Here is a 25,861-nt window from a genome sequence, read left to right as displayed (position 1 = left end):
TAAGTTTTCCATTTATTGCAAATCCTTTTCCAGATAACTTTAATCTTCGCTTGTACTACTGCAACTATTGGTAATACAATGAGAGCCAATCAGAAGCTACACATCCAGTTTTCTACAGGTCAACCACTAGATGGCGCTGTTCAGTTGCTCCGCTGGCTCACAATAGGTGACCTCACTACTGCCGTGGAAGAAGTTTCTCATGTTATTCGCTGCTGGCAAACACATATAGGCGGCTGTGTCAGGTAGATGCAGGGCTTCCTAATGCAAGTCTTCACGGTTCTCGTTCCAGCTGGACTCTTGGGTGCTTAATGAACTAAAAATGTGATTGATACTTACTCTTTTAAAATTAATTTAAAACATCTAAAAATAAAAAAAACTAATAATTCCTGCAGACTTAAATCCATTCTCAATAACCACAGACTAACTACAATGTGGTATAATCAAGAAGTTTTTGTCTGACTTGTTGGAGGTTGAACTCTCAGTGTTGCATTAACTCACAAAGGCATCTACACCAGTGCTCCACCTTTGCCTTTGGCTTCAACTATAATTCACAAAAACATGACAATTACAATCTGGTGACATTCCTCCAAAAATCTCTTTGCGTCCTGATTTCGTCATTCCTGAGATTAACACAGTTATCTTTTGTTTTGGGACATCAACTAAAAACATGGATTTAGTCAAGTTTGGTCTATGTAGAGGAAACCTCCAAGAAGAAATAACTGGAATTATGTTTGATACTTGCTTTGATAAGAGAGGGTTTCACTGTTGAAGAAGACATGTGGTGTCTGGTGTTCACAGAAAGACACTCATAACACAGCCCTGTTCAGAGCTGCAGGTGATGTGTGCCGAAGCAGAACTAAACTGCACTTACCACCTGAAAGTGGTTATAAGGTGTAAGGATCCAGGAGCAGTCAGGGACAAAGAAAGGATAGAAATTATTAGAAGCAAATGTGCACAGTATGCATTTTTTATGATGTTGGAACACACAGATGGATTAGCCCTGCCCTGCGCATTCCTGAAGCACTGCCTGCTGCTTACAGACATTGAAGAAATAAAAAAGAGAAGATACACAGGGCCTTAGTCACAAAGCAACGGTAATCCTCTTATTCTTATTACTTTTCTTGCAAAAGCAAAATCAAACTTCTTATGTATGAAACCTAGCATGTAACCGTGATTTCTGAATGGATCACCGGAGCTCTGAGATGAACCTCCTCAGCTGTTTATGAAAAGACTTTCTGTGTTTCCTGAGGGCGAAAGCTGGGAAAACTAAAGCACAATAAAAATAAAAGTTTTAAGAAAAGCTTTCTGTATTAGTTAAAAGAGCATTGAAAAAAAAGAATTTAAAGATACAAAGTGATCTCAGATTTTGTACATACATGACCATGGAGATCCGTATTGAGAAGCATCAGAGCACATGTAAGAGTGTGGACACCATCTGCAAACACAAAACACAAAGACATTAAACTCCTCTGCTTGCTGTCCAACTTTTCATAGCGGTAAACATACAGTCAGAGATAACAAAATAACTTGTAATGCATGCAATTCGCCACTGCTGTTGCTAGTGTGGAGGAGTGCAGGTCAGTATGACAAGGAACCATGCTGCTATTTATCTTGACTATAGTTAATCAAATCATTTTGTGATTTAACCCAAAATGGGTTCCATCTCTCTCATTGGAAAAGTGCTGTGTTTGACCATCATGGGGTTAAGAGGAAGGCAATTACAGTGCAACAATAACAATCAACAATGATATGGATGAAAAGAGTAATCATGCTGGAAACAGCAGTGTGGGGCTTTCAGGCTACAATTGTTTTGACCTCCTGTTATTATGGAGGTTAATTTCTTCCACTTAAAGCGAGGGCTTTACAGTCTGAGTGTTCAAACACATTTCTCCTCAATACATTTTTGCTATTATGCTCTTTTCTGCCTGCAGCATACTGCAGATATCTTGTGGAGAGATGCACTTATCCAGGGAAGTATTTCAATAACACAAGTCCAGCGTCTGCTTCTAGCAGTTGCGCAAGCAAGCACGTAATTCCTGAGCATGACGCAACAACTGCCTTCTTAATATGTATGGAAATTACTTAGCACATTTTGATCCTATGCTACTGAGAAGTTCATTAAATATTTCTTAAGGAACACAATAGGTTTTACATGTTGGTCCACCACGCAAGAATGAGTTAATTCAAAGTCAGAATAAAAGCAGGGCTACTGTAGTTGCAGTAATGTGCAGTTTTAGAAGACTTAGGAATTAAACTGGTCTCCAGTGTGATTTTTTATATCAGTAGTGTTTAGAAAGCCTTTGCTTCTTTCTCAAAGCAGAAGTCCTTACAATATTTGAACACTGGCATTAAAGATGTGGGTTGAAGCAACAATCAATTGAGAATAAAGCTTAGCGGCTGCTCTGAGTCACGACCCTTGAAAGAAGGAAGGTCCACTTCGGAATTGTTTTCACACAGAGCACATACTGCTGAAATGAGGGCAGATCCATTTTCCTGTACATTTTAGATCTAAAATGCAAATAGATCTTCATGAAAGCCTTAGTAAAAATCGAGTTAACCTGATTTAATGTTTGACACAAAGCATAACAAAGACATTAGGTACAGTACATTGGGATTATAAAATTAATAACACGATCTACCAGTAAATATCGACAAGTGAATAAGTGCTGAATGTGAACCCTTAGATTTAGAAGCTGAGCTAAAAGTGGGCTGTACATTAAAACAATCCTGAAGAAAATTTGCCTTTTGGATTGAATGCAACTAAACTCCATTGTAATGTTATGGCAGGACCTGACGCAATTAAACCCTTAAATTTCACTGACTTGAAGCTGTTCTGTAAGGAAGAATATACCACAATTCCAAATTCCTTATAGCCAATGTGAGAGACTTGATAGTTACAAGAATTGTCTAGTTGCAGTTGTTGCTGCTCAGAGTCTGGGCATTCTTTCCATTTTAATTTCAAACATTATTTACGTTTATCAATGAGAATTTTAATTCAAATGCATTCCAGTAAATCTTATAAGCTTAAAATGCTAACTTATATATTTCAATGCAGTATATCACACACTAAAATTACAGAGATTAACATGGAGGTTACAGTTAACACATCACAAAAAGGATGTTGCTTTAGTTTCTTTCTTCTCTCATCCTTCTCTTCAGCTCTAACCTCTGCCAAACAATCCTATTTTTATTCTGTCATCCAATCGTCCTCCTCCAGCAATCTTCATAAGCTCTTCGCTTCACAACCCTCCCCTTCCTTCTTGTATCTCATCTGATAACTTTGCCTGCTTCATCCCAAAAATGTTGAACCTCCATGTTACTTCAACACTTCTTCTTGTCAGTCTACTCACTACTCACTCCCTGCCTTCTCCTGTTCCCCTCACAGGTTCTCCCTCCTCCTGTTGCTCTTCTGACACTCTTCTGACGCAGTTACTGACAAGTCCTTCAACACTCGCAGGTTCTGCCTCTTCCTCACCAGAACTTCCACACAGCTTCTTAGATTCTTCAATAGCTTCTATCCACAAGCAATGCGACTGGCGAACACATTTAGCCATGCCCCTCGGACCACACCTATACCATCTACCTCATCATGATTTCTTATTTATTGCACATCTCCAGTCATTGTTTACATGTCTGCATTGTTTACATTCAAACTGTTTACTTGTTTACTTGTATATTGTCTGCTGTTTGTTTGTATATTGTCTTGATGCACTGTCTGCACTTTGTGTTTTTACACTTGTTTTAACAATCGAGAGACTTTCTGTAAGAATTCCATTGTACCAGTACATGTACCGGTTACATATGGCAATAAAGTTCAAGTTCAAGCTCCACGTTCAGATTTCGGTACTGATCTGCCCACACTCCCTCTTGGCTTCCCTGCCTACACCAGCCACGCACTCCAGCCCATCCACGATTCAGAGAAATGCCTTGTCTTTCTCATGCTGCTCCATTACTCCAGACCCTTCTTTGGCTCTCTATTGCTGCAGCATCCAATTCAAAACCCTGATTTTTAACCTGTCACTGTCACGACCACTCCACTCTTGCATATCTTCTGTGTCTTATTTCTCCCTACAATCCCTCCTGCCATGCTCACTAATCTTTTCACTCCAGATTTTCTGTACCCCAGAAATCAAAACTGCTCAGTACCGGAGTTCCATTCAGTGGCTGATCAAAGCTACGCTGTAAAAAGAACAGGTCAAAGTTTGGAAACAGAGAAAGCTGTTTAGAAGAAATGCAATTGATCCAAAGATCTCATCCACTCATTTCTTGTAAGAATCCAGGGCATTGTCTTCATTTGGATAGACAAATACTAGTCACTGCTCAAGTGTTCTCAATTTTAATTAGAAATTATAGTTTTCAATGTGTCCCCTGGCTCCTGTTTCATGGTTTATTTTGAAGACGTCCACCGATCTGATTTGATGAATGCTTTGGAGAATTTTCAATATTTGCTCCATGTCCCCTTGTATGGCCTTCTATTCATGATTAAAAAGGGTAAAAAGGTTCAGTTCTTTCAGCCTGTAGGACATTTGCTTCAGCCCCAGAACATATCTGGCTGCTCTTCTCTGTTCTGATTTCATAGCACCAATAACTTTCACTCTAACTAGTGCACTGCACATTTAAACATTATATCCCAATTTAAATTTGATACTTTAAACTATTTATCTTAATGGCTTGTATACTGGTTTGCACAAATATATTGCTTTTCCACATTGTCTAGAAGATGTAAATATTGTGCTTAGACAACAAATATGATCTCTCAGGTCTCAATTACATTGGTTACCATCTGCCAAGAGAATAATGATAATAGTTTTAAAAATACACTTCTAACTCGTTTTCCCCAGTACTCTTCCTAAATTGGAGCTTTGATTAATTGGTCTAGAGGATACATAGTGACCAAAGCAAACAATAAAGTAGTTTTAACTATACAATACAATAACAATAACGCAGAAAGATATTTAGAAGCAAACTGATGTGAAAGTGCATGTCTTTGAATGGATGTTCAAAGTCATACATTAGGGTGTGGAGCAATAGGGCACGGTTGTGTGATTCTGTGTTACAGCTGATTAGCACATTTCACGAAGACAGATCCTAGAGGTTCTAAATATAGGAAGAGACAGACCACAAAAATGCAACAGAAGGTTTTGCTGAGTACTTAAGAGATGTTCCCATGCAAGAGGTAATTTTCTCTCTCAGCATTTGAATGGAAAACAATAACGAGCAGATTACACATCCCAGTGAGCATAATTTGCTTTCTGAATGGCATAAACTGTCTACTGAGCATATTCCAATGGTCTGTTTTTGAACCTTGCAAGAAAGAGATATGAAAAACAACTGTGAAGACAGAAAATAAAACCACAGCTGCTGCTCAGTGCGATGGCGATTTATAACACACAGTGTAGTGCCACATCTGATTGATTAAGGCAGGGATGCTCAGCTAGTTTTCAAGGGCTACAGTTTCATTTTCTGTTTCAGGGAACCATGAGCTCTCAATGGACTAACTCTACTGGAAATGTAGCCCTCTGCCTAGGAAGTGAAGTGTTGCAGTTATACAAAGAGCTGCAATACCTGATGGCCTATACTCCTCAAGATGTGATGTAAATACGTGTAAATATTTTGATGACGACACAATCAGCCTGTCGTTTTACACACTGTAAACTAGAAAATGTTCCAGTTCCAGTGGACCAATCTTTGTCAACATGCATTGACAATATAAAAAAGCCTAACATATTGATCAGATATATTGTGATGGTTTACAAGCTGACTAGCGGCTAAGCCTTTGCCTTTGTGGCCTCAGGTCCCAGCTGTAGACGTGGGGAACAGAATTGCTGGAAAGGTCATCCTGGTGACGGACTGACATCCTGGCCTCTGCTGGCAACTTCTTTCGGTCTTGTCAATCTTGTTAGTGGTGGCTCATCCGCACCCTGTACTTGACCTAAGTGAGCTCAGACAAGTTGAGCCACCGAAAACCAAGACATTGCCACCCTTGTTTCAGTGAATTCATCCCAATCCTCCACCGAGCCGTATCAGCCAGCTGAGAACAGACTCTCGGCTACCATGAGACCTGGCCAGGAGGTGCCCCTGACACACTGGAAACAGTGCTGGAATGAAAACTAATGGGGTGGGGTGGGGAGGAAGTACAAAAAATATGAAACGGAGAGCGTGCAGTCTTAGCACCTACACGTTTCACCACGTGCTACCACGGAGCAGATCCTGTGTAAAACCAAATGAAGGAATGAGTTCAGGGGAGCAGGAGTTCTGAGTGTTAATACACACAAACCCATGTTGCCCAGGCTGGAGAGGAAACTGGTTCCATCTGTGACAAATCTAACTGCGTGTGGTCACACATCAGCTTCCTTAACCAGGGTTTAGAGACAAGGCCAAGACAGGGCATGGGGACATCTGAATAAAGATATGGTTAGCAAATTGCATAAAACATGATCTATAGCAATTAAAAATAATCCAAGTTTGGATTTTAATTGAGTTTGCAAGATATCGAAATAGAAACCCTGGTGCTTCAATGGCAGCGTTCAGAACAAAAACGGAGACTGCTGTGTGTGCGAGGGGGTAAATTGTTTTATCAGACACAACTGTATCAGAAAGAGAGAGAGGTCGCACTGAACAGGCCATTCAGAATGAAGTGCTGTAATCCGATTCTGCTCTTGAATCAAAAAGAAGATTAACCAGAATAAAAAAATCATTAGCCTACTGTTTCCCTCTCCCAGTCCCTGGGTCTCCCCGGGTTTTTTTCTCTTTCATTCCAACTGAGATTTTAATTACTCAGGATAACTGAACCCTTATGTCGAACTATTTTCTTGATTAGATTTTTCAAACAACAGTTCTCATATCCTACAAAGTTAGACATTTAGAAAGTACAAGCACATACCAGATGCTTATTTGAGAACTCATCTCATTTCAGTGGCCATGTGTCAGGAATTAAAGCACAGGGGAACATGCGGAACTAAGGGTGAGTTTTATGGGTGAGCTTGTTACAGCACTAGCTGTTAACCTATTAAGATGTAGCTACAGGGGAGCCATATTCTATTAAACAAGCTGTGAAGTGATTGGTAACAGTTCTATATTCCAGATTCCTTGGCAATTATACTTACAGCGGGATATTCCTAAGGACTGAATGCAAAAGAGATTTAAGATTTTTAAAAGAGAATTAACATATAGTTCAATTAAAAGTTCAATGAGCCTAAGGAGATCAGCCAAAAAGCACACAGGATATCTGAAGGACTGCATTTGTAAAAGTATATTAGACAGTATCTTCTGTTATTTTAATTTGCCTGTACAAAATATTTTTAAAGAAACTTAAGGGGGTCTGGAACAAACTACACAGCCTATTGTTCAGATCCCTTCAAGAAACATCTGGACAAGACGCACTATCAACCAAATGAGGACAAACACTGAAAGGCCTCCTTTCTGACTTAACTGTCCGCATTCTTGATCTTGGCCCAGTACATAGGGTCTTCATTCTATACCAGTCCTTCATGACTTGACTGGATCGCTAAATGACCTCAGTGGTCTTAATTACAACTGTTTTATTTGAGCTCCACAGAAAAGTGACCTTTATGTTTCAGTTGCTGCAATGTTTGTTATGCACTGTACCTTGACAATTTCTAAAACTAATAAAATAGAAGACCAAGTCACATGTGGTTGTGTTAGGAAGCATTAATCAATCATGAGGTGCTGCCTAGGCGACTGTCGATTTTGAGCCCCGAGGGCGGGTTTCTGCTTAGATGCACCAGACTCGGTGTGAAACATGAGAAGCAACAGGAAACCATACAGAAAGAAATAGGCGGGTAAGAAGTATTGCACCATATATCAGGTCTGATTAAAATGTGTGGCTAAAACTGCTGTGATCTCATTCATTTTCTGCACAATTGTTCTGCCACCAATACATGCAACAATAAATCTGTGGTAATAGGTGACGCAATTTCCTCCTAGGGACTGGGGTGTTGTGAGTTATTCTTCCTTCCTTTCTTTGCTATGAGTGCTCTTAACACAGCCAAATTTAAGGAAACAAGAAAGATCAAATATAATAATGCATACTAGAGTAAACATGACCACTGACAATATATATCTGCGCAAAGACTTAACTAATTAAAAATATCAAATGCCAATGTTTCAGATCTGACATGTTACAGATATCTTTACAACAGATATATTTATCACAGCAAAACTAATAAACAATATTGCTTCAAATGCTTCCAACACTTATATCTTTTTAATTGGCACCTCTAAAGTTACATTAAATAACAATAATTACTTGCATTTATACGATGCTTTTCCACCCTAGGAATGAAAGTGGGGAACCCTGCTATCTCGCAGAGATGTTTAACCATGGCTGCTCTGAGACACTCTCTAAAGGTGTGGTCCAATCTGTTTTCTGTGTGGCCAGTGTAAACCATAAACCACTTTCAGCAAGAGACACTATATACTAGACTGCTGGACAAACAAGATGCCTTCTGAGCGATACTGAGAGTGTCAGAGGTGCAATGTAGCCTGCTGGATGTGCATATCCAGGTGACAAAGCCACTTGTGTTGAAACATAGCCAAGACCTTGTTTTTATTTTTTAATTTTACTTTTCGTCATGATTTAAATATAAAATCTTGTATTAATCAATATCTGCTGTTCACACAAACCTTCAGCAGCTGTAACGACTTGAATCAGGGACTCAAATGTTACAAATGTAGAAACACCGGGCACACTGTTATAAGACCCCAGTGTGGAGTTTATTTTCAGAGAAAAACCTGCTATATAAGTCATCTATACAGTTTATGCTACTATATATGTCAGCTCAAACATATATTAATAAAGATGGTTTAACTTTAAACTTAACTTTTATTTTTCTCTTAATTACTCAACATTTAAAACATCCTTTAAAATATCTATTACATAATCAATTTCAACCTGCAGGTAATGGGCTTACTTTCAGCTTGATAAACATCACTGGAAAATATACTTCCTTGGCACTTCACCACAGTCTGGATTACTGTGATTCATGGAGCACACTCTGGAAAAAGCTTGTAAATCCCCTGGAGTCCGACTGTTTAAATACTTAAATATATATAACGATGTTTGCAGATTCAGGGTCAGTGAGTCTTTTGGAAAATGAGGCAAACTGATCATAACATCAGTAGTTCTGCATCATACCAAATGTTTCAAACTCATACAGAGGGGACACTGGTTCCATGCACTAAACACACATACTGTACAGTACATGCCATAGTGCTGCAGTGACCATATGACTCTGCTCACCCGGACACTTTGAGACCAGAAGAGAGCTTCTTAAACTGGGGGACATTCTTTTGTACATTCAGCATTAATCCTTTACTGAAAAGAAAACTGACGATTAATGTGTTATATGCAGCAAATGTGATGCAGGTCAGCCATTCACTCCTCCTGCCAAATATCAGACCTTTTTAAAAACTGAAAAATGTTATCGATTTGTTTGGAAGAGAACAGCTGATCACTACTTCCTCGTGGCACATGTGCATTAATCAGCCATTTCTAATCTAGAGAGAGGCATAACGCAGAATTCCTCCAATTTCAATAGCTCACAATTCAGAAGATAGGTGATAGGAGCAGGTCTCATATTAGTGTGTTATATAATCACATTTGCTTGCCATTTAACCTTTAAAGAAATCAAATGTACAAAAACAAAATATTACAGGGAAGAGCTGGTCTTCCCGCACACACTGTCTGACTCCATTCCACATTTCTAGAGAGATGAGCTCCAACCAGCCCAGGGAAGCCTTGGGAGTCTTGACTTTTTCCAAACGGACCATTGAACAGGCGAACAGCATCTAGTAATCCAGCTGTTTATGTACATTAATATACAACACAGTTTACAGCCTTCAATGAGTATACCTGTGTAACCAGAACTTCCATTTGTCTTTAAAATAAACCTTCCTGCTTCTCACAGCCAGCACCATTACACCATTCACTCAAATCTAATGTTAAAGACATCCTTTTCATTATTCTTTCATGTAGCTCTTTTGAATGGCTGTACATTGGGCTATATGCAACGCTACCTACATAGTGCAAAAAACAAAGAATTTGTCTGCAGATCACATCTTATTTCCTTCCAGGCAAGGAATAAACCTCTTTCAGTAGCTTCTAGTATAACAAATGTGTTCCAATCCCTAAAGAATAATAAAGTGTCGCTTCTGGGATTGAACAATATTGGTGCTTTTTCCTGTGCTTTAACCTTTGGCTTGGAGTAATGAGAACTGCCTTCTCAACCAAGCTAAAATCACTTTTCTATCATTAAAAAAAAATCCCATCATCCCGGGTGATTCACATCGCCCAGAAACAATAACAGTGCTATGACAGAGATGTTAATATAATCACAGAGAGACATTTGCAGTTTGATGTTGACTGACAAAACAAAAGAGAGCTCTTTGGCAGCCATATTACTGGTGAAGTGCAAGAGGACACACATCCCACTCCATGATCCTACCTAGTTCATTCAGCCGCTGGTAACTTGCTTTTTGTATATTTCCTTTGCTGACTTACCTCAATTACTGCCAAACGGTACCCTAAACTCACAAATGAAAACCCTTATCTCATAAGTAAAACTATAAATGCATTCTATTATTTCAGCGTACAAAATCAAAAAGCTCCAATAAATGAATGTAGTCAGTTTACCACAACATTCATATGCAACTGTTTCGTTTTCAAAACACACATCTGCTTGCAATTCAGAGCAATCAGTGCTAATTACTTTTAAATGAGTGCATGTAAATGTGATATCTACAAAATTCTTCAAAAATTCTCCCAAATTAAAAAGTCTTTAATTAGATGTTAATCATGAATAAAACCAGCCTGGTGTGACTTCAGTAATGCAGAGAAAAAACTTTGGGAGACGTGGATGTGGAAAAAGTTACGGTGATGCAGTTCAGTGTGAGGATCATGACCCGAGACCGACAGTACAGGTGCTGTTACAATGAAATCGAGGAACTCTTGAGCTGTTGACCATTTTAGTGCAACTAAATCTGAAGCAGTAGAAGGTCCAGCCATTATTCACATACTCATAAATGAGAATGGCATTCAAATTCAGAAGTTAACTTTGTAGAATGTACCCCATAATTACATGTATAATTTGTTTCAATTTTATATGAAGGAAATTCACATGCTTAAATTTCTTTATCATAATTGAAATGAATTTCAATTTTTCAGAATTTGAAAAAAAACTGTTATTCTGACTATTGTTTCGCAGAAGAACAAGAACTGAAATTCAAGATATGGTCATTGTCAAAAAAAGATGAGGTGTTTTGTGGGTGATGAACAAGAGGAAAACAACATGACTCAAAGCATAGGTAACGTCTGCATGTTCTTTACTGACAGTGTTTTGCCATGAGAGAATTAATTAATGTGTTAATTAATTATTGGAACATGGTGTAAAGTTTGGTTCTGCAAAAGAGGGGTGGATTGAGAAAGGATGTGATAAAGAAAGTTTTGCTGGATCCTCTCAATGGCAAAGTGCAGGAGCATCTGACATAAGCTGGTTTTCTCTCTGCTCTTCTGAGCAGCGCTCACCTTCTGAGGTCATACCCTCTGGATTGCAGCAGCAGTATCGTCTGGAGAAGTGGATCAGAACTCGCTCCCTCTCCTGCGTCTCGCCCATCAGGGGAAAAGCTTTCAGAAATGTTCTGCACAACAAGAGCAGTGAACAGGGGGGATTCAGCAAAATCCAAAACATTTCACACACACTAATGTTGAATACCAGATTCAAGCATTATTTCTCGCACAGGGTAGTTTAAAGAAACAAGCAGCCAAACCAAGTGATGTCAAACTGTCAGCAGGATATTTCCTGAAAAGATTTGATGACACTCATGGATCAATAACCTCCGATTTATGTAAAGTTCTTTATGGTCTTATCATGCATGATACTCTTCCCCTGTGGTCAGACTTTCCATACCGTCAAATACGTACAGGACTCTCTCTCCCTGCACTTCATATGCACTTCAGAAGGAAGACACACAGAACAAAGCTCATGGGTTAAACTCTCCAGGTTTATTAAACCAATACATTAAATGAGCATAAGTATTAGATAAAAATTAGTCTGGTTACAGTTTGGATGTTTTACACAGAACTGTAACATTGTGAAGGTGTTATGTTTATTTATCTAATAAGTGCTTCTAAAGAACAGTTATTTTACATATTAGACATTACCACAGAGTACTGCACAGAAATCATATTAGAGATTCAAAGGAATAGAATGAGTGGGTGAAGATGTTGTGAAAATTAACAGAAGTGGACAGCAAAATTAAAAATTAATTCTTGTTTTCGAAAAGACTATCTTTTTACAAAGCAAAATTAATTATATTTGCTTGCTATATATATGACAAAACCATCATGGGGAACATAGAGTACATGAGAGAAATTAGTTCAGAACACATTCCATTCTTTACTTAAATTAGAAAAATAAAACATTGTTTGCCCTAACCTTCCTACGTAAGTGATTCTTCAATGTCTGGGACTATTTGAAGTCTTGAGACTTAATAATACATATTAAAATTTACTCTATTAAATGTTTTCCATGAGGTTCAGTGCAGAAAACAGGACAGACTCCTGTGTTCAGGTCCTCCAGGCGACTACTAGGGCTCTAATAAGTGCCAAGGGGTTAAGAAAAGATCCAATGTAAACTTCAGCAGAAAGAGCAAAGATGGAAGGAAAAGTGAGAGAGACATCGGCTACAGCATGTGATGGTCACCCACCTGAGAGCTCTGTCCAAGGACATGCCAGTGAAGTCGAAGAAGCTAAGGTACTCTGCTGCAACCAACCGGCTGAACTCGTTGCTGTGCAGGGAAGCACGGGAGACTGTTAGATCTGTGCAGTGCACACCTTGACTTGTGAAAAAGCCAGAGAGACAGATCACCAATCCACTTTGAGACTTGGAAATGAACTCAGGGCTAAAATACTGTACATCCCTGAACAGAAAAGATCCACAGAAAAATCAGTTTGAACTGCCCTTCCGTGCCAGAGGAGCCTTAAACACCCAGCACACTTGAGCTCACAGTTATTCTGAACGCAAAAGTCGAATATAAGACAAGAAATTCCTTTAGCAAGCCAGACACATCGGACGGCAGTCATCGCCCTTTGCTCCTGCAGGTACCACACTTACTTTTTCCCAAGATGGCGGGCAACATCGCAGCGCTTAAATCCCTCGAGGTTATACAGCCGCTTGGCCAGTCTTCTGGCAGCCTCGGTGTCGGCCTTGCAGCCATTGGCGAGCGTATCGGTGCTCCCGTGCTCCAGCTGCTCCATGCTGCCCATCTCGGAGTCCGAGTCAGAGAGGACATCCTTCAGGTTGGCATCACTGCAGCAGCAAGATGGACAGCAAAGGTCACAGTTCTGTCACATTACTGCGAGAGAAAGCAGGTACCTCTCTCAGGAAGCCCTACCCCTCTCTAAAATCTACTAACTACCTAACGGGCATGTCATTACAGCACTCATTATACATCCGCTGGCCAAACTCGTAGGATTCCCTACTCTCTCAGCGCAAGGCAATGTGCCGCAGGAGACTTTTCCACCTTCCCTGGCTGCAGTGATCCCCAGCTCTCAATCCTACACAAGTCTGCTGGGACTCGCAGTGCAATCCCACACACTATCACCCTCGTCACAGCTTTAGCTCATGGTCGGCCTGACAAGTTGTAACCTTTCCTTGTTCTTAGGAAGCTGGAGATGAAAAGAAACCTATAAAACCAAGTTGGGCAGCTAGAAGGCAGGGATGCAAACCTCTTCATGTGCTGAGGTTTCTAACATTCGGACCCATAAGACTCATGGAGATATTTGCAGAATGTAGTCAATTTAAAAATGAACATGCACAGTTTTCAACTACTAGGGAACATGCAATGGGACACCATATAACACAAAAGTCAGTATATCTGTTTCACAATTAAATTAAGTGATTTATTAGTAATTTAGAATTTGGGACCAAAGTCCAGGTACCTTTCAGCCCTGAAGGATCAGAGGTCTCTTGACTGAACATTTGCTTCGGTTCTTCCCAATCTTTAGAAACAGGTTGCCTATAAATTGGCAGATACCTGGTTTGGAGTAAAAGTAGAACACTGCAAGCTGAGTTGATTAGCATGTGAGAACATGCTGTCCTCTCCATACCTTGACCACTCAATATTTATGCAACAGTTGCATTATACTGTATGTACAGTTTTGGGATCGTAGTGCACAAGATCACACAGATTCCTTGAGCTTATCATCTGTATTTAGGCTACTGTATATCCTACTTTTAAAGAGACAAATCTTGCTTAGGTTATCCTGTGCTGATCAGTGCGATCAGAGAACACAGTGATCTACAGTATAAGTCACAGTCCTGACTAGTACTGAAGGCACCTTGCCTGACACCTTGTCCACTAGCGTCTCCCTCTAACAATCAGTGTCTTTGACATCAGTGCTGTTTAACATTTAAGAAATAAGAAAAAATGTATCTACAGAACTATGGTGTTTACATTTTTTAAACTCATTTTAAACTGAAAACTTTAAAGTAAGATATCCACAGTCATTTACAGTATTGGCTCAGTATGTGAAAACAGCAGTACAGGTATGTGAAAAAGATAATAAAAATACAACTACACATCGGTATCTGCAAACATAAAGATATGAAGAAAAGACACACAGTAAACAGAAAAGGTCAGGTGATGGGTTTTCCTGTGACCTTTCCGGTTATCTTTGTAAATAAAAGTAAAAGTTTGAAGGAGTGCTGACAAACTGAAACTCTTAATACCATGCCGACCCCCAAACAGTGGCAGAGTTTACAGCAAAACCATGGGGTTTATCTGGCTGTCAACTGGGGAGGCAGTATCAGCAGCGGGTGGTGGGACAGCCCTGCAGTCTGGATTGAGACATATACCAACTGACAGCACTCAAAGGGGAAACGATTAAAAATACTGACACCCCCCTCACACGGAATACTGAGCCCTGCCTCTGTTAATCCCGAGTGGCGGGCATGCCATGAGGCCCCTCCGCAGTCCTGCGGGCGGCACTCTCGGAGAAATCCTCGTCTCCGGGACGCGCGGCTGGCACGCTCTCTGTCGGCGTGCTCTCGGGGGAGGAGCGGCTGTGGAGAAATTCCCCCTCACCGCTCAGCTCTGCAGATGGTACTTAATCACCTCACTTCTTTTAAATGGGATTTAACGGCTGGTATATTCAAATGGCATGTCATCTAGCCATCTAATTATTACCCAATTACTTTCTTCCCCATCTCAAACAACCCGCAGTTCTCATTAGAGCAGCCACACTAATGGAGCCTCGCAGCACGCACATCTCCTGGTTCTCACTTCTAAAGGAAGAAGTTTTCAAAACAATCATTGAACTTGTTCTGTTGCTTACAGCAGTTAAAAGATGTAAACAAGTCTCAGCTCGTCTCAGTCTAAGCTCACTCCATTCGAAAATTCTCAAGGCAAAGACTTTTGCATAAGATTTATTGCTGCGTCTTTCTGTCATTTTTCAAGATAAAAATATCCTAATATGCATGTCAACACAGAACACGTCACCAAAACTGACTGCAGTGTTTACATTACATTCCCTCCACAGCTACCACTGCATGTCTCCAGGCAAAAACTACTCAATCTGTGACACAACTCTACCTGTGGCACATCAAGAAGGACCTGGCCTTGCTGTGAACACTAGCCGGCACAACAGCATAACTGGGGCCAAACGTCAACATTGCTGTGGTGAAACACAACTCATGTATCCCTGGGAAAATATCACTAACCAGCAGTATTAATCTGAGCACATAAGTACTGCTACAAAATATATCGTATTGTACGTGTAGAAAACAACACTACATTTCTAAAATATCATACCAATATCACATCTATAATGGCATATAAACACAATATACAATAGTGAAGTATATATAACTGTGATTAATGTGAAAATGTCTGAACAAGAAGAAGTAGAGGAATTAATAATGACAATCAATGGGATAACGCATACAGCTGTAGTACTATGAAAATAATAATATCATCCTTAGACTATAGCGTTTCTCTGGACACTCCACTCAAAGCGCTTTACAGGTAATGGGGACTCCCCTCCCCCACCACCAGTGTGCAGCCCCACCTGGATAATGCAACGTCAGCCATAGTTCAAATACTAAAGTTACCACATATCAGCTCTCTTGTTTTGGAAAGAGAGAGGAAGGTAACTCTAAGGTGAATGTCTTATACCAGAACTGTCCGTACATCTGTTGTGATGTCCTAGCTCAAGCCCAGTGCTTGGTGTTTTTCAGCAGTTCCTTGTAGTGACATTCTTGGGTCTGTCAAGTATTTCATGTTACTGGGAAAGACTGTGGAATGGGTTTGGGGTTTTGTGGCACTGAAGGGGAAGCAAGCTATTTTGGCTTTCTTGTATTTCAATTAAAGTATTCAGGTGTTATACGTCATTAATGGGGCACACGCTGGCACTGTATTGAGACTTATTTTATTCATGGGTAAAGCTGTCCTTGTTTCCTCCTGGAGTGCACGCCTTTACCAGCACTGCTTCTAGAGGATTATAAGATCTCAACGCGTCTGCCAGCACTCCAGTTGTGGCCTGTTTCAGGATGGAGGGCATGTGGTTTTTGGAAGGAGGTTTACACTAGCTGCAGGCTGTATTATAAGCAGTTTTCAGCTGGGGCATGAAGAATTGCACTAACAGTACCTTGAACGTACACAAGCACTGCAGTAGCCATACCAACCAGCTGTTGATCTGGTATTGAATTTACGTGAATTGCGGTTGCTATAATCTCATTTAAGTGAAGTTTTTATTCATCTACAGTACCTACAATTTAAAATTTCCATTATTTTGTAAAATATTTTGAAGTCTGAATTCCACGAATGACCAATGTCATCTGGTTACTCTTTATGGTAAAATCATTAAGCGTGTTGAATTGTTGTCAGTTCCTAAAAAGTATTTACTGTAAAAGGGTTCTGAAAAGCCCACCATTTCATTTTTATTTAATTATGCAACATCATCAGTTTTTGGTTTGTTACTAAAATAGAAGTTAAAAATGATTTTTTGACAGACCTACACACCCTTAATCACTAGATTTAGTTTTCACAACTCATTAATGCACTTAATACTGAGGTGTGGGTGAGACAGGAGTCCCAGCAAGCGCAGGGCGCAATGCGAGGCTGAACTCTGCGGGGCGCACCAGCCCATCACAGAGATTTTCAAAGCTTATAGTTTTGGCAAATAAAATCCCCAGTCTCACAAAGCGTCTGTGAAGAAAGGTAGAATCCCAACAGCTGTTTTGTGCGTAATGTGGTATGGCCATGGCCGAGTGTGCAAATAATGGCAAATTAAGCATCAAAAGTAAAATTAAATATCATGTTAAGATACTGTGATTGTAGCCGTGTTTGGAACTTTTCTCATTCTTATTTTTGTAGCCTTTTTGGATGCTAAGTAAAAACAGAAGTGCCATACCTATACCCCTGTAAAACGTTCAGGACATTTAACAAAGGTTTCTTTATGTCTATTCAGTTAAGATTCTGGAATGTGTCTCGGGTACGTCTGAATTTCTTTAGATGACGAGCGTTCCAGGCCCTGGGGACCTAAGCCAGAGTTCGCCGTGATGGGAGTGGCTGCGCTTGCTAGTGGATATATTGTACAAGTCTTCACTGTCTTGACTTCACTTGAACTCTAGTCTCTCTTTTGGAATGGTATCGTAGTTCTTACAGAATAAAGTGTTCTCTTTTTAGACATCAACATTTTGCTTGTGTGAGACTTTTCTTACAGTTTTACTTTCAGTAGGGAAAGTAAGAAGGGGTCGCTCACCCTGCAGTCTATGAGGGTCTTAATGCCCCAGTATAGTGACGGGGACACTATACTGTAAAAGGCGCTGTCCTTCGCATGACACGGAAAACCGAGGTCCTGACTCTCTGTGGTCATTAAAAATCCTGGGGCGTTTCTCAAAAACAATAGGGGTGTTATCCCGGTGTCTTGGACAAATTTCCCCCTGGCCTTTACCAATCATGGCCTCCTAATAATCCCCATCTATGAATTGGCTTCTTTACTCTGTTCTTCTCCCCAAATCAGTCTGAGCAACTTGTTTCATCTAAAATAACAGTATGTGTTTCATAACTATTGAAAAAAACTACTGAGCAACAAAATCTATGATCCGTTTAGAATGTTCTGAATAATTATAACATAATTGTGTTTCCTATTACAGCCCCAGCTGAGAAGAAAAAAACATGTATCTGTCCATTTCCAATGAGCCTCACTCACTGACCAAACAAGGCAGAGCAGAAGTCACACTTACCAATGCTTCTCAAAGGTCTAAACTGCAGGTTCCCCAGGGCACAGGATCAATCACACACTCTGAATGGAGCTCGGGAATCCCCGGAATATTGAAATAAAGATAGGTGATCTCTAAAGTAGTTAGAGACCTGAGTTTCTACTGGTCCTGCTGAAGAACATTAATAAGTAGGCATACTGACCAGTCCTTAAGGAGGGAAGGAAAGAAGGAGGAAAGTTAGCATGGCCTCTAACTTTTCTCTGTGACAGGATAAGAGAATGTCTGTTCAGCAAAGATCAGTTCTGTCCCAGTACCAGGCCCAGCCTGACCCTCAGTAGTTTTGACCACAGAATTCACCTCCGAGCTCATCTGTGTCACGAGATCTCCTCAACTACAGCTGACAACAAACTGCTGTCTGACATCACTAGCAAAACGAATCCCAACCAAAGCTGTGGAACCAGGCTGTTCTGCTCAGTCGGTCTTTTAACCTCGTTCCCAAACTCTTTTCCACTCTCAGGAAACACGGGTCCAACCTCAGGCGAGGAGAACCCAAAGCACTCCAGTCGCTCCGCAACAGAGATGACATTGTCCTCAAAGCATCAAGGCAGCTTGCCTTTCACCCCAACATCCTTTCGATTCCCCGGTTTATCAAAGAAAACTGCCCTCAGCTGCAGCCCCCAATCATCTCACGCAGCCTTCTTGTCCAGAGCTCCCCTCACTGCCCACAGCTACAGTCCACAAGAGAGCTGCATGAGCACTACGTGACCTGCAAATACATACTGTATGCAGCATCACACATTTACATGACCAATTTAAATTCGCTCAGAGAAATCTTGTGTATCTATATAATATGATATAATTTACTAAATTTCTTGCAAAAAAATGTCCTGTCACTTACATTGGCGAGACAGGAAGAAGACTGGCTGAATGTTTCAGAGGACATGTCAGAGCAGCGAGGATGAAAGATCACACCAAGCTGATAGTTTTCCATTTCACTGACCTTTCCGTCTGTGTCCTTTTACAGGCATTTCAGGACTCCTGATACAGAAGGACATCAGAAACCAAGACTATCCTTGGATCACACCTTCCTCTTTCTCTCAGTGATAGGCTAATTTCTTTTTAAATGCTCTCCATTGATTTACAGGTTTCAGCTTTTCACACCTAACCCCCAGATCTCCTCTTGCTTGGACGCTCTTTCTCACCTGCTCTGTGCCCATTTACACCTAGCAGGACCTTTGTTATCTATCTGGTTTGTTCTTTGTGCTTCATATTTCTGCTACTGTACCTCTCTCCCTTACAACTGACAAACAGCCAAAATGTTTCAGATCTTTCTACTTTTAAATGGGGAATTAAACTTTACCGTGGTCCTGTGCAGCCAATGCACACAGATGTAGTTCTTGACTCGGACCTTGTTCATAGTGACCTGATCTGTTTATTGAGCAGCAATCAGCCCTTTGATACATTGTAACCCAGTACTGTAAATTCCTTTTAAAAATGGTTGGGTCCACCATTAGTTTCAGCAGTGATCAGACTGAAATTCCAGGTGGAATTTACATAGACTGCAGAGACAGATCTAATACACACAATACACATTGCTTAAGCGTGTCTATAATTACAGTAGCTGTAGTAATACCATTATCAAAGCTCTGGTGGTAATGAGGATAAAGGACTGATAAAGTGTGGGAAGGTATGGCTAGCCACAGCTCCAGCCATGAGATGTCATAGCAAAACAGAAGCAAAACCAGAGAGTGCAAACACCACTTATTTACCGGAAACCTTTCGCAAGAATAGTGGCAGTATCTTCTTTGCAGAAAAGTCAGCTAACATCTTTTGATATTGACATTAGCTGGCTTTCAGAAGGCTAACATGACAATTAAGGTCATGAATCCGAAGGTCATTAATACAGTTTGTGAAATACTACGGAGAAGTCCACATTTTTCCTAAATAAAGTGATATGATTAAAATAACTCAACTTTGCTTGAAACCCTGCTTTAAAGGTTGAAATCCTTGTTGAATTAAGTTAGGAGTTGTTGCATTTTCAACTTTTATTTCAACATTTTTAATTGGGAACTGATCCGTTCGCTATTTAGATCAGCATTTTGTTGTGTTTAAGGCATTCCAGATGTCTAATCCTTACTCTAATTGCATGTGTTACAGTTAATGTGCTAACGTATTAATTAATATTTTTATTAGATTCTGCTGCATTTGTTATTCCACAAGGACTTTGCCATTTATGTCTGAGAGATTTCAAATGCCTGCATTCCTAATTAATTTTTTTTTTCTGCGCTCCTCTTTTGACTCTTGCAGAAACTGGTTTCATAATTGATAAAACTGTTTTGCTAATGGTTTACTTATTGTTGGGAATGGTTTACTCTGCCATTGACTTTTGTCCCTAATTGTGTGCATTAACTGTCAACACTGACCACTGCAGGCATTGTGCAGACACTCAGCAGCAGTGCAGTGGCCAAAGTCCCAGAAGAATTTCATAAGAAAGACAATCCAGTTAGTTTTTTGTTCTACCTGCCAAGCAATCCACGGATGTCGTTCAGACATTTCTTGAAAAAAGCCAGGGATTCAGCTTCCACACTGTGGTTGAGAAGATTATGTCATAGTCTTGCAAACCTTTTGGGTAAAAAGTGCCTCCTGTTCTCCATTTTAAATTCACTTCCCTGTACGAATCCATGTGTCTGGCCCATGTGTTTGATTTATGTTTCACTGCTGATTCTGAAGAGGTCCTTTCAGATCGGCTTCATCAATACCTTTCAGGATTTTAAATATTTGAATCAAGAGCCCTCGTAGTCTTCTCTGAAGTCACATCTTCAAGGTCAGCATTTCCAATCTTACATTTATAATCTGTTACTTGCATTTCTCTAGAATACATGTTTTCTGCCAGGTGTTTGGCACGTTTTCTCATTTTTTCTTTGTGTTTTTTAATTTTCTTTTATGATACACAGAGTGTTTACCAGTATAGTAATTATACCAGCATCTAGAGCATTGAGATAAATTAGGAAGAGCAGTGGTCCTGTACAGACCAGTGTTGGTACTCTATTTATTACATAATACTTACTGGAGCATTCACCCCTTATCTTATCTGTTCCCTGCACATTAACCTCAGTCCAAAAACCTGCATTATCCCCAATGCTTACCACCTGCAACTGAAAATTAAAATCTAGCATGTCATAGGCTCTGTTTGTATTCCCAGACCCTATTCGTTAAATGCCAATTTAATACTGGTTAAACCCTAATGTTGTATTATAGGAATTCTAGCGCAGGGTAAATTTGATTCCCTTATGCTTTTTAAGGAAGTGTGAGGTTCCATCTATACTTCACACTCTTGTAAATGCACTGCTTCAGTTTTCAAATAATATAAAAACATCAGACTTCACTGCCCAAGGACCCAGCTTACATTTAAATTTTCCAAAAACATTGCCTTTTCCAAGCATGGCATTCATTTCATCAAACCAGGAGCAGGTGGACATCGAATGTTGACGTTTCAGGAGACCATTGAAATAGTTAACGTAGGTCAAAGGTTCATACTTTTTAAAAAGCACAGTGGTCCAGATTCTCAATGTCATTATTTTTCTACTTAATCAGTATATCAGTGTGTTTAAGACCTGATCTGCAGTTTCATTTTTCCAGAACCTGTTGGCTCTTGATCACCTATTAAAAATGAACTTATACACGTACATTATTTGACATGCAGGTCATGTGTCTCTTTATTAACAAACATCATTCTATGTGAATCTTTTTTTAAAAAGGTAGTTAGAGTCTCCGGGATCTGTCCTTACATTAAACAAAAAGATGTAAAAAATAATGAATGAGTCAAATGACCAGGTACATCTCAAACTGCTAAAGCAGTTAGAAAGCACAAAATGTTTTGGGAATTTTATCAGTGTTTTGTTATTTCTGATATGAATATTTTCTTGAATTATTATTTAATTCAACATTATACAGGTATCCTTCTTTGGAATATTTCTGGGGCTTTTCTATATACTGTACACACTTGCAGCTTTCATGTCACTGCATGCAAAGCATTCAAAAACAGAATGCTTTTGAACAGAACAGAGCAGGAAAAAGAGAATTCAAAAACACCTTTGAAAATTGTTCAGCTATTGTATGCTATTTAGTATTTAAGTCTGGGACTGATCCCACATACTGAAATTTGACTGGTCTCAGTTCAGTTCCTTTGACAGACTTATTGTATTGTATATCAAATAACAGAATCACTGCATACCTGTACAGTCCTTTCATTTGGAAGGATATGAATGTTCTCAAATTTCTTTCTTAACAAGAGACAGTTAATTAGATGTACCCGTGTACAGTAGGTGATGTTCCACCATTTACTTTGACAAACCACCTACAGTATGCTGATAAAACAGAGAAATCCTACTGCAGCACTTCACATTGAAAAGAAATATGGGGCAGCACATTATTTAGATGTTATCATAAGGAAGGTGTCACTGGGCCAGTCCAGCCTTTTTGGACAGTGCTGAAGTAACTGATTGATCCAGTTATTTCTTCATCAACATACCTGGGTAGTTGGTTCTGAATTCCCACAACCCTTTTACATTAAGGTTTTGCTGAAAAAATAGAACAGTGCAAGAACAGGAAAAGGTTAAAGTACTAGTCATTGGATATTTGTACCTTACTGTAACAAATATTTGAAATAGGATGATAAAAACAGAATACTGAAAAAATCACGTTTCACTTGTTTTGATCTGAAGCACCAATTGTTACACTCCCTTCTTTATCATATAAACTCAGAAATGCTTTTTGGTCCACGTTAAGTTCATGTTTAACCTCTGCACTGTTCTGCACTTTCAATTATTCCATTCTGCATTATAAATGTGCTGTTAAGGTATGACACGTCATTTATTGCAGTGTTATCACAGGTGTATCCAAAACAGCAGAAATCTCTGTGCTGTACTATGCTCCTACTATACTTATTATTCCATGTAACTTAAAGTACTACACCTTAAACAATCATATTTGTTAAATGCATTTTAACACAGGTGCATTTTTGGACCACACCATTCATTTTATATCCCATCTGGCCAACTTCAGCCGCCAGGACCACTATAACGTGCATTAGGTTTTCATTAAAATCCCAACACGTCGTCATCCTTGCGACAAACTATGATACCAGCTTTCTCTGAACACCAAGAGCTTGGCATCTTCAGAAGCTGTTGTTGTACCCCCACTTCACAGGAAACAGAGCATTCTCTGAATAAACTGAAGACCGCTGGATTCAGATCTGTGTGTACACCAACAGCCAATGTAAATTTCCTATAAATAAAACTTCAACAGGAAGTATACAGCTCTCTATAAAAAGAGAAACATTTCCTACTTCTATTCTTTGAACACGTCAGTCACACTGATACATTTGTTCAGGATGTTTGTTTCATCCTGAATATTGAAATCATAGTATTTCCATGCCAGTATACAAAGGATTAGTTTTGTATACCTGGGCAGGTTTCACAACAGTTTCTTAGCAATTTCAGTGCTTTTCTTTTGAATTTTGGGAATTTTCTGTATGTGTGTTCCCTGTGCACTCTCAGATCCAATAAATACTGTTTAATATGAAACACGGTTACAGTGAAAAGCTACTGATTCCACTCCTAGGCTTTTTCCTCCACCATTAGAACAGGAAACAACATGTCACTGCAAACCACACTAACCCACCTATAGGAGTGGTCAACTGAGAATAATTCTATTGCCTGGGGTCAGAAGTCATTCACTGCGCCAAACCTATGGAAGGTCATTCATTCAGAATGAGTCAAATACTGGGAGAAAAGAATTTACCTTACGGAAAGTCATACCCACTTTTATAAGACAACAATACTTTATACTAAAGAAAATATGTGAATGAGGTGGGAACTAGGGTGGATATATGTTAATTTCACACTTCTAATGTGAATATTTTATCAGTTTTTTACAGTAGAGCTGTATTCATACAGGTTCCTAGATTCCATCAGGAGGAGCCTGAATCAATTGTGCAGCACTAACTCCCCTCTCTATTGTAACCCTTCTTCAGTCTTACGTTCCTAAATACAAGCATCACAATTTCAGTCATTATGTAGTGACATAGTTCATTTTACCACTTACACTTAAAAGTAAAGTAATAATAATAATAATAATAATAATAATAATAATAATAATACAATAGCTTTCAAACTTATCTTTAACATAAATATCTTGAAATGAACTGAATCCTATTTCAAATAGTTTCAGAACGTATTTCTAAGTGTTTTGAAGTCTTTATCTTCTTGGAACATGACATGCTGCCTAGTCAGTAACTTTCCTTTCTAAAATAAAATACCTTAAGGACTTACACTGCTGTGGAGAAATCTTTTCCTGTTCTGCAATTTCCAGTAAGTGTTTTTCCTTCTTTATGCAGGCACACATTTATAGGATTATCTTCTATGGAAATTTTAGCCACTTAATTTTAACCAGTTAACAGTGTATCCAGATAGATCTGTGTTTTCTAGTACAATAAAAGCCACCTTTTAGCTTTATGGTTGTGCAGAGAAGAACAAATGTTGTTAATGAGCTGGAACACCTGTCAATGAGTCAATTAGATCTGACTGGTAAATGTAGTAGCTAATCAATCACAACACTGCATTGTTCATGTGCAGCTGACCTTGAACTGTTATAATCAGGTTTCTGAATGTTCTGATCAATGTCAATTACAGATGCAAAATGGAGAGCTTGTCTTCTTCTTCTGTGAAAAGCTGAATTCTTAATTTAATGGACAAGTTATAAAAAGGAATTAGTCTCCAACAGAGAGAAGGGGGAAGGTGTGCAGCTTATCATACCTCTCCCGCTGACCTCTCTTTGCTTGGACACTCTGACTTGATCTGTCCATTGCTCAGCTGAAATCTTTCAACTGTTCAGTATGGAATTAATAATAGTTCAGTAACTGAGACAGTTCACTAGACATGATACGTGCAGTGGTCTGGCTTGAGCACTAGGGCATTTTCTAAGGAATCTGTCCACTGTTGTGTACAAAAAGAACAAAAAGAAACATGGTGCAGTTTAGCTATTTCAGAATGATCAATGATGCAACAGATCTAAAAAATGAGTGAATTGCATTGGACAGATAAGATGGAACAATTGTCTTTTTTTTAGTAATTCAACGCTACCAGAGGTATGCACACCAAAAAGGAAAAGCCAAAAAAAGAGAAGCTGGTATCAAATGTCAAGATAGAGCAATACCACAGTATGTCCCAATACTACCACCATATATCATATCAACTTGTTTCAGAATGTTTCTCCACTCCAGAAACTTCAAATGTATAGTTTGGACCTGGAAGCTTAAGGCAGCTGCTTTCACGACACCATCAATTACAGTCCAGACATTTGTCACAACAACTTCAATCAGTGACATTGACACAAAAACCACAAGAAAGAGAGAAATGGTGGGAGTTAGAGACTTGATTCTCAGGAACACAGCAAGTAAGATCTGCAGCCAGGATTCTGGACCAGCAACAATGGAGTCATGGAGCCAATATGGTCAGGACAGCACACAAGCTCCTAGCGGGGCAGGAGAACCAGTAGTGGTTGTTCACATTAGGACAGATGACACTGGCATCAGCAGCACTCTTTCTCACAAAACAAAT

The 25,861-nt window shown here is 39.4% G+C and overlaps 1 protein-coding gene across 1 annotated transcript in view; it reads right to left on the bottom strand.

Moving 5' to 3' along the window:
• The window catches only part of psd2 (pleckstrin and Sec7 domain containing 2), a 110,496-nt gene that overhangs the window by 20,870 nt on the left and 63,765 nt on the right, over positions 1 to 25,861 (bottom strand). Inside the window, exons 4-7 of the mRNA XM_088933030.1 lie at positions 13,134 to 13,328; positions 12,727 to 12,807; positions 11,546 to 11,658; positions 1,377 to 1,435 (exon numbers count right to left, since the gene is read on the bottom strand). Coding sequence (XP_088789156.1) covers positions 1,377 to 1,435; positions 11,546 to 11,658; positions 12,727 to 12,807; positions 13,134 to 13,328 — 448 coding nt within the window. The remainder of the gene's footprint in view (positions 1 to 1,376; positions 1,436 to 11,545; positions 11,659 to 12,726; positions 12,808 to 13,133; positions 13,329 to 25,861) is intronic.

The sequence above is a fragment of the Atractosteus spatula genome, chromosome 14 (assembly GCF_055471065.1).
Source record: "Atractosteus spatula isolate fAtrSpa1 chromosome 14, fAtrSpa1.hap1, whole genome shotgun sequence".
NCBI lineage: Eukaryota > Metazoa > Chordata > Actinopteri > Semionotiformes > Lepisosteidae > Atractosteus > Atractosteus spatula.
This window is presented reverse-complemented; position numbering and strand designations above follow the sequence as displayed.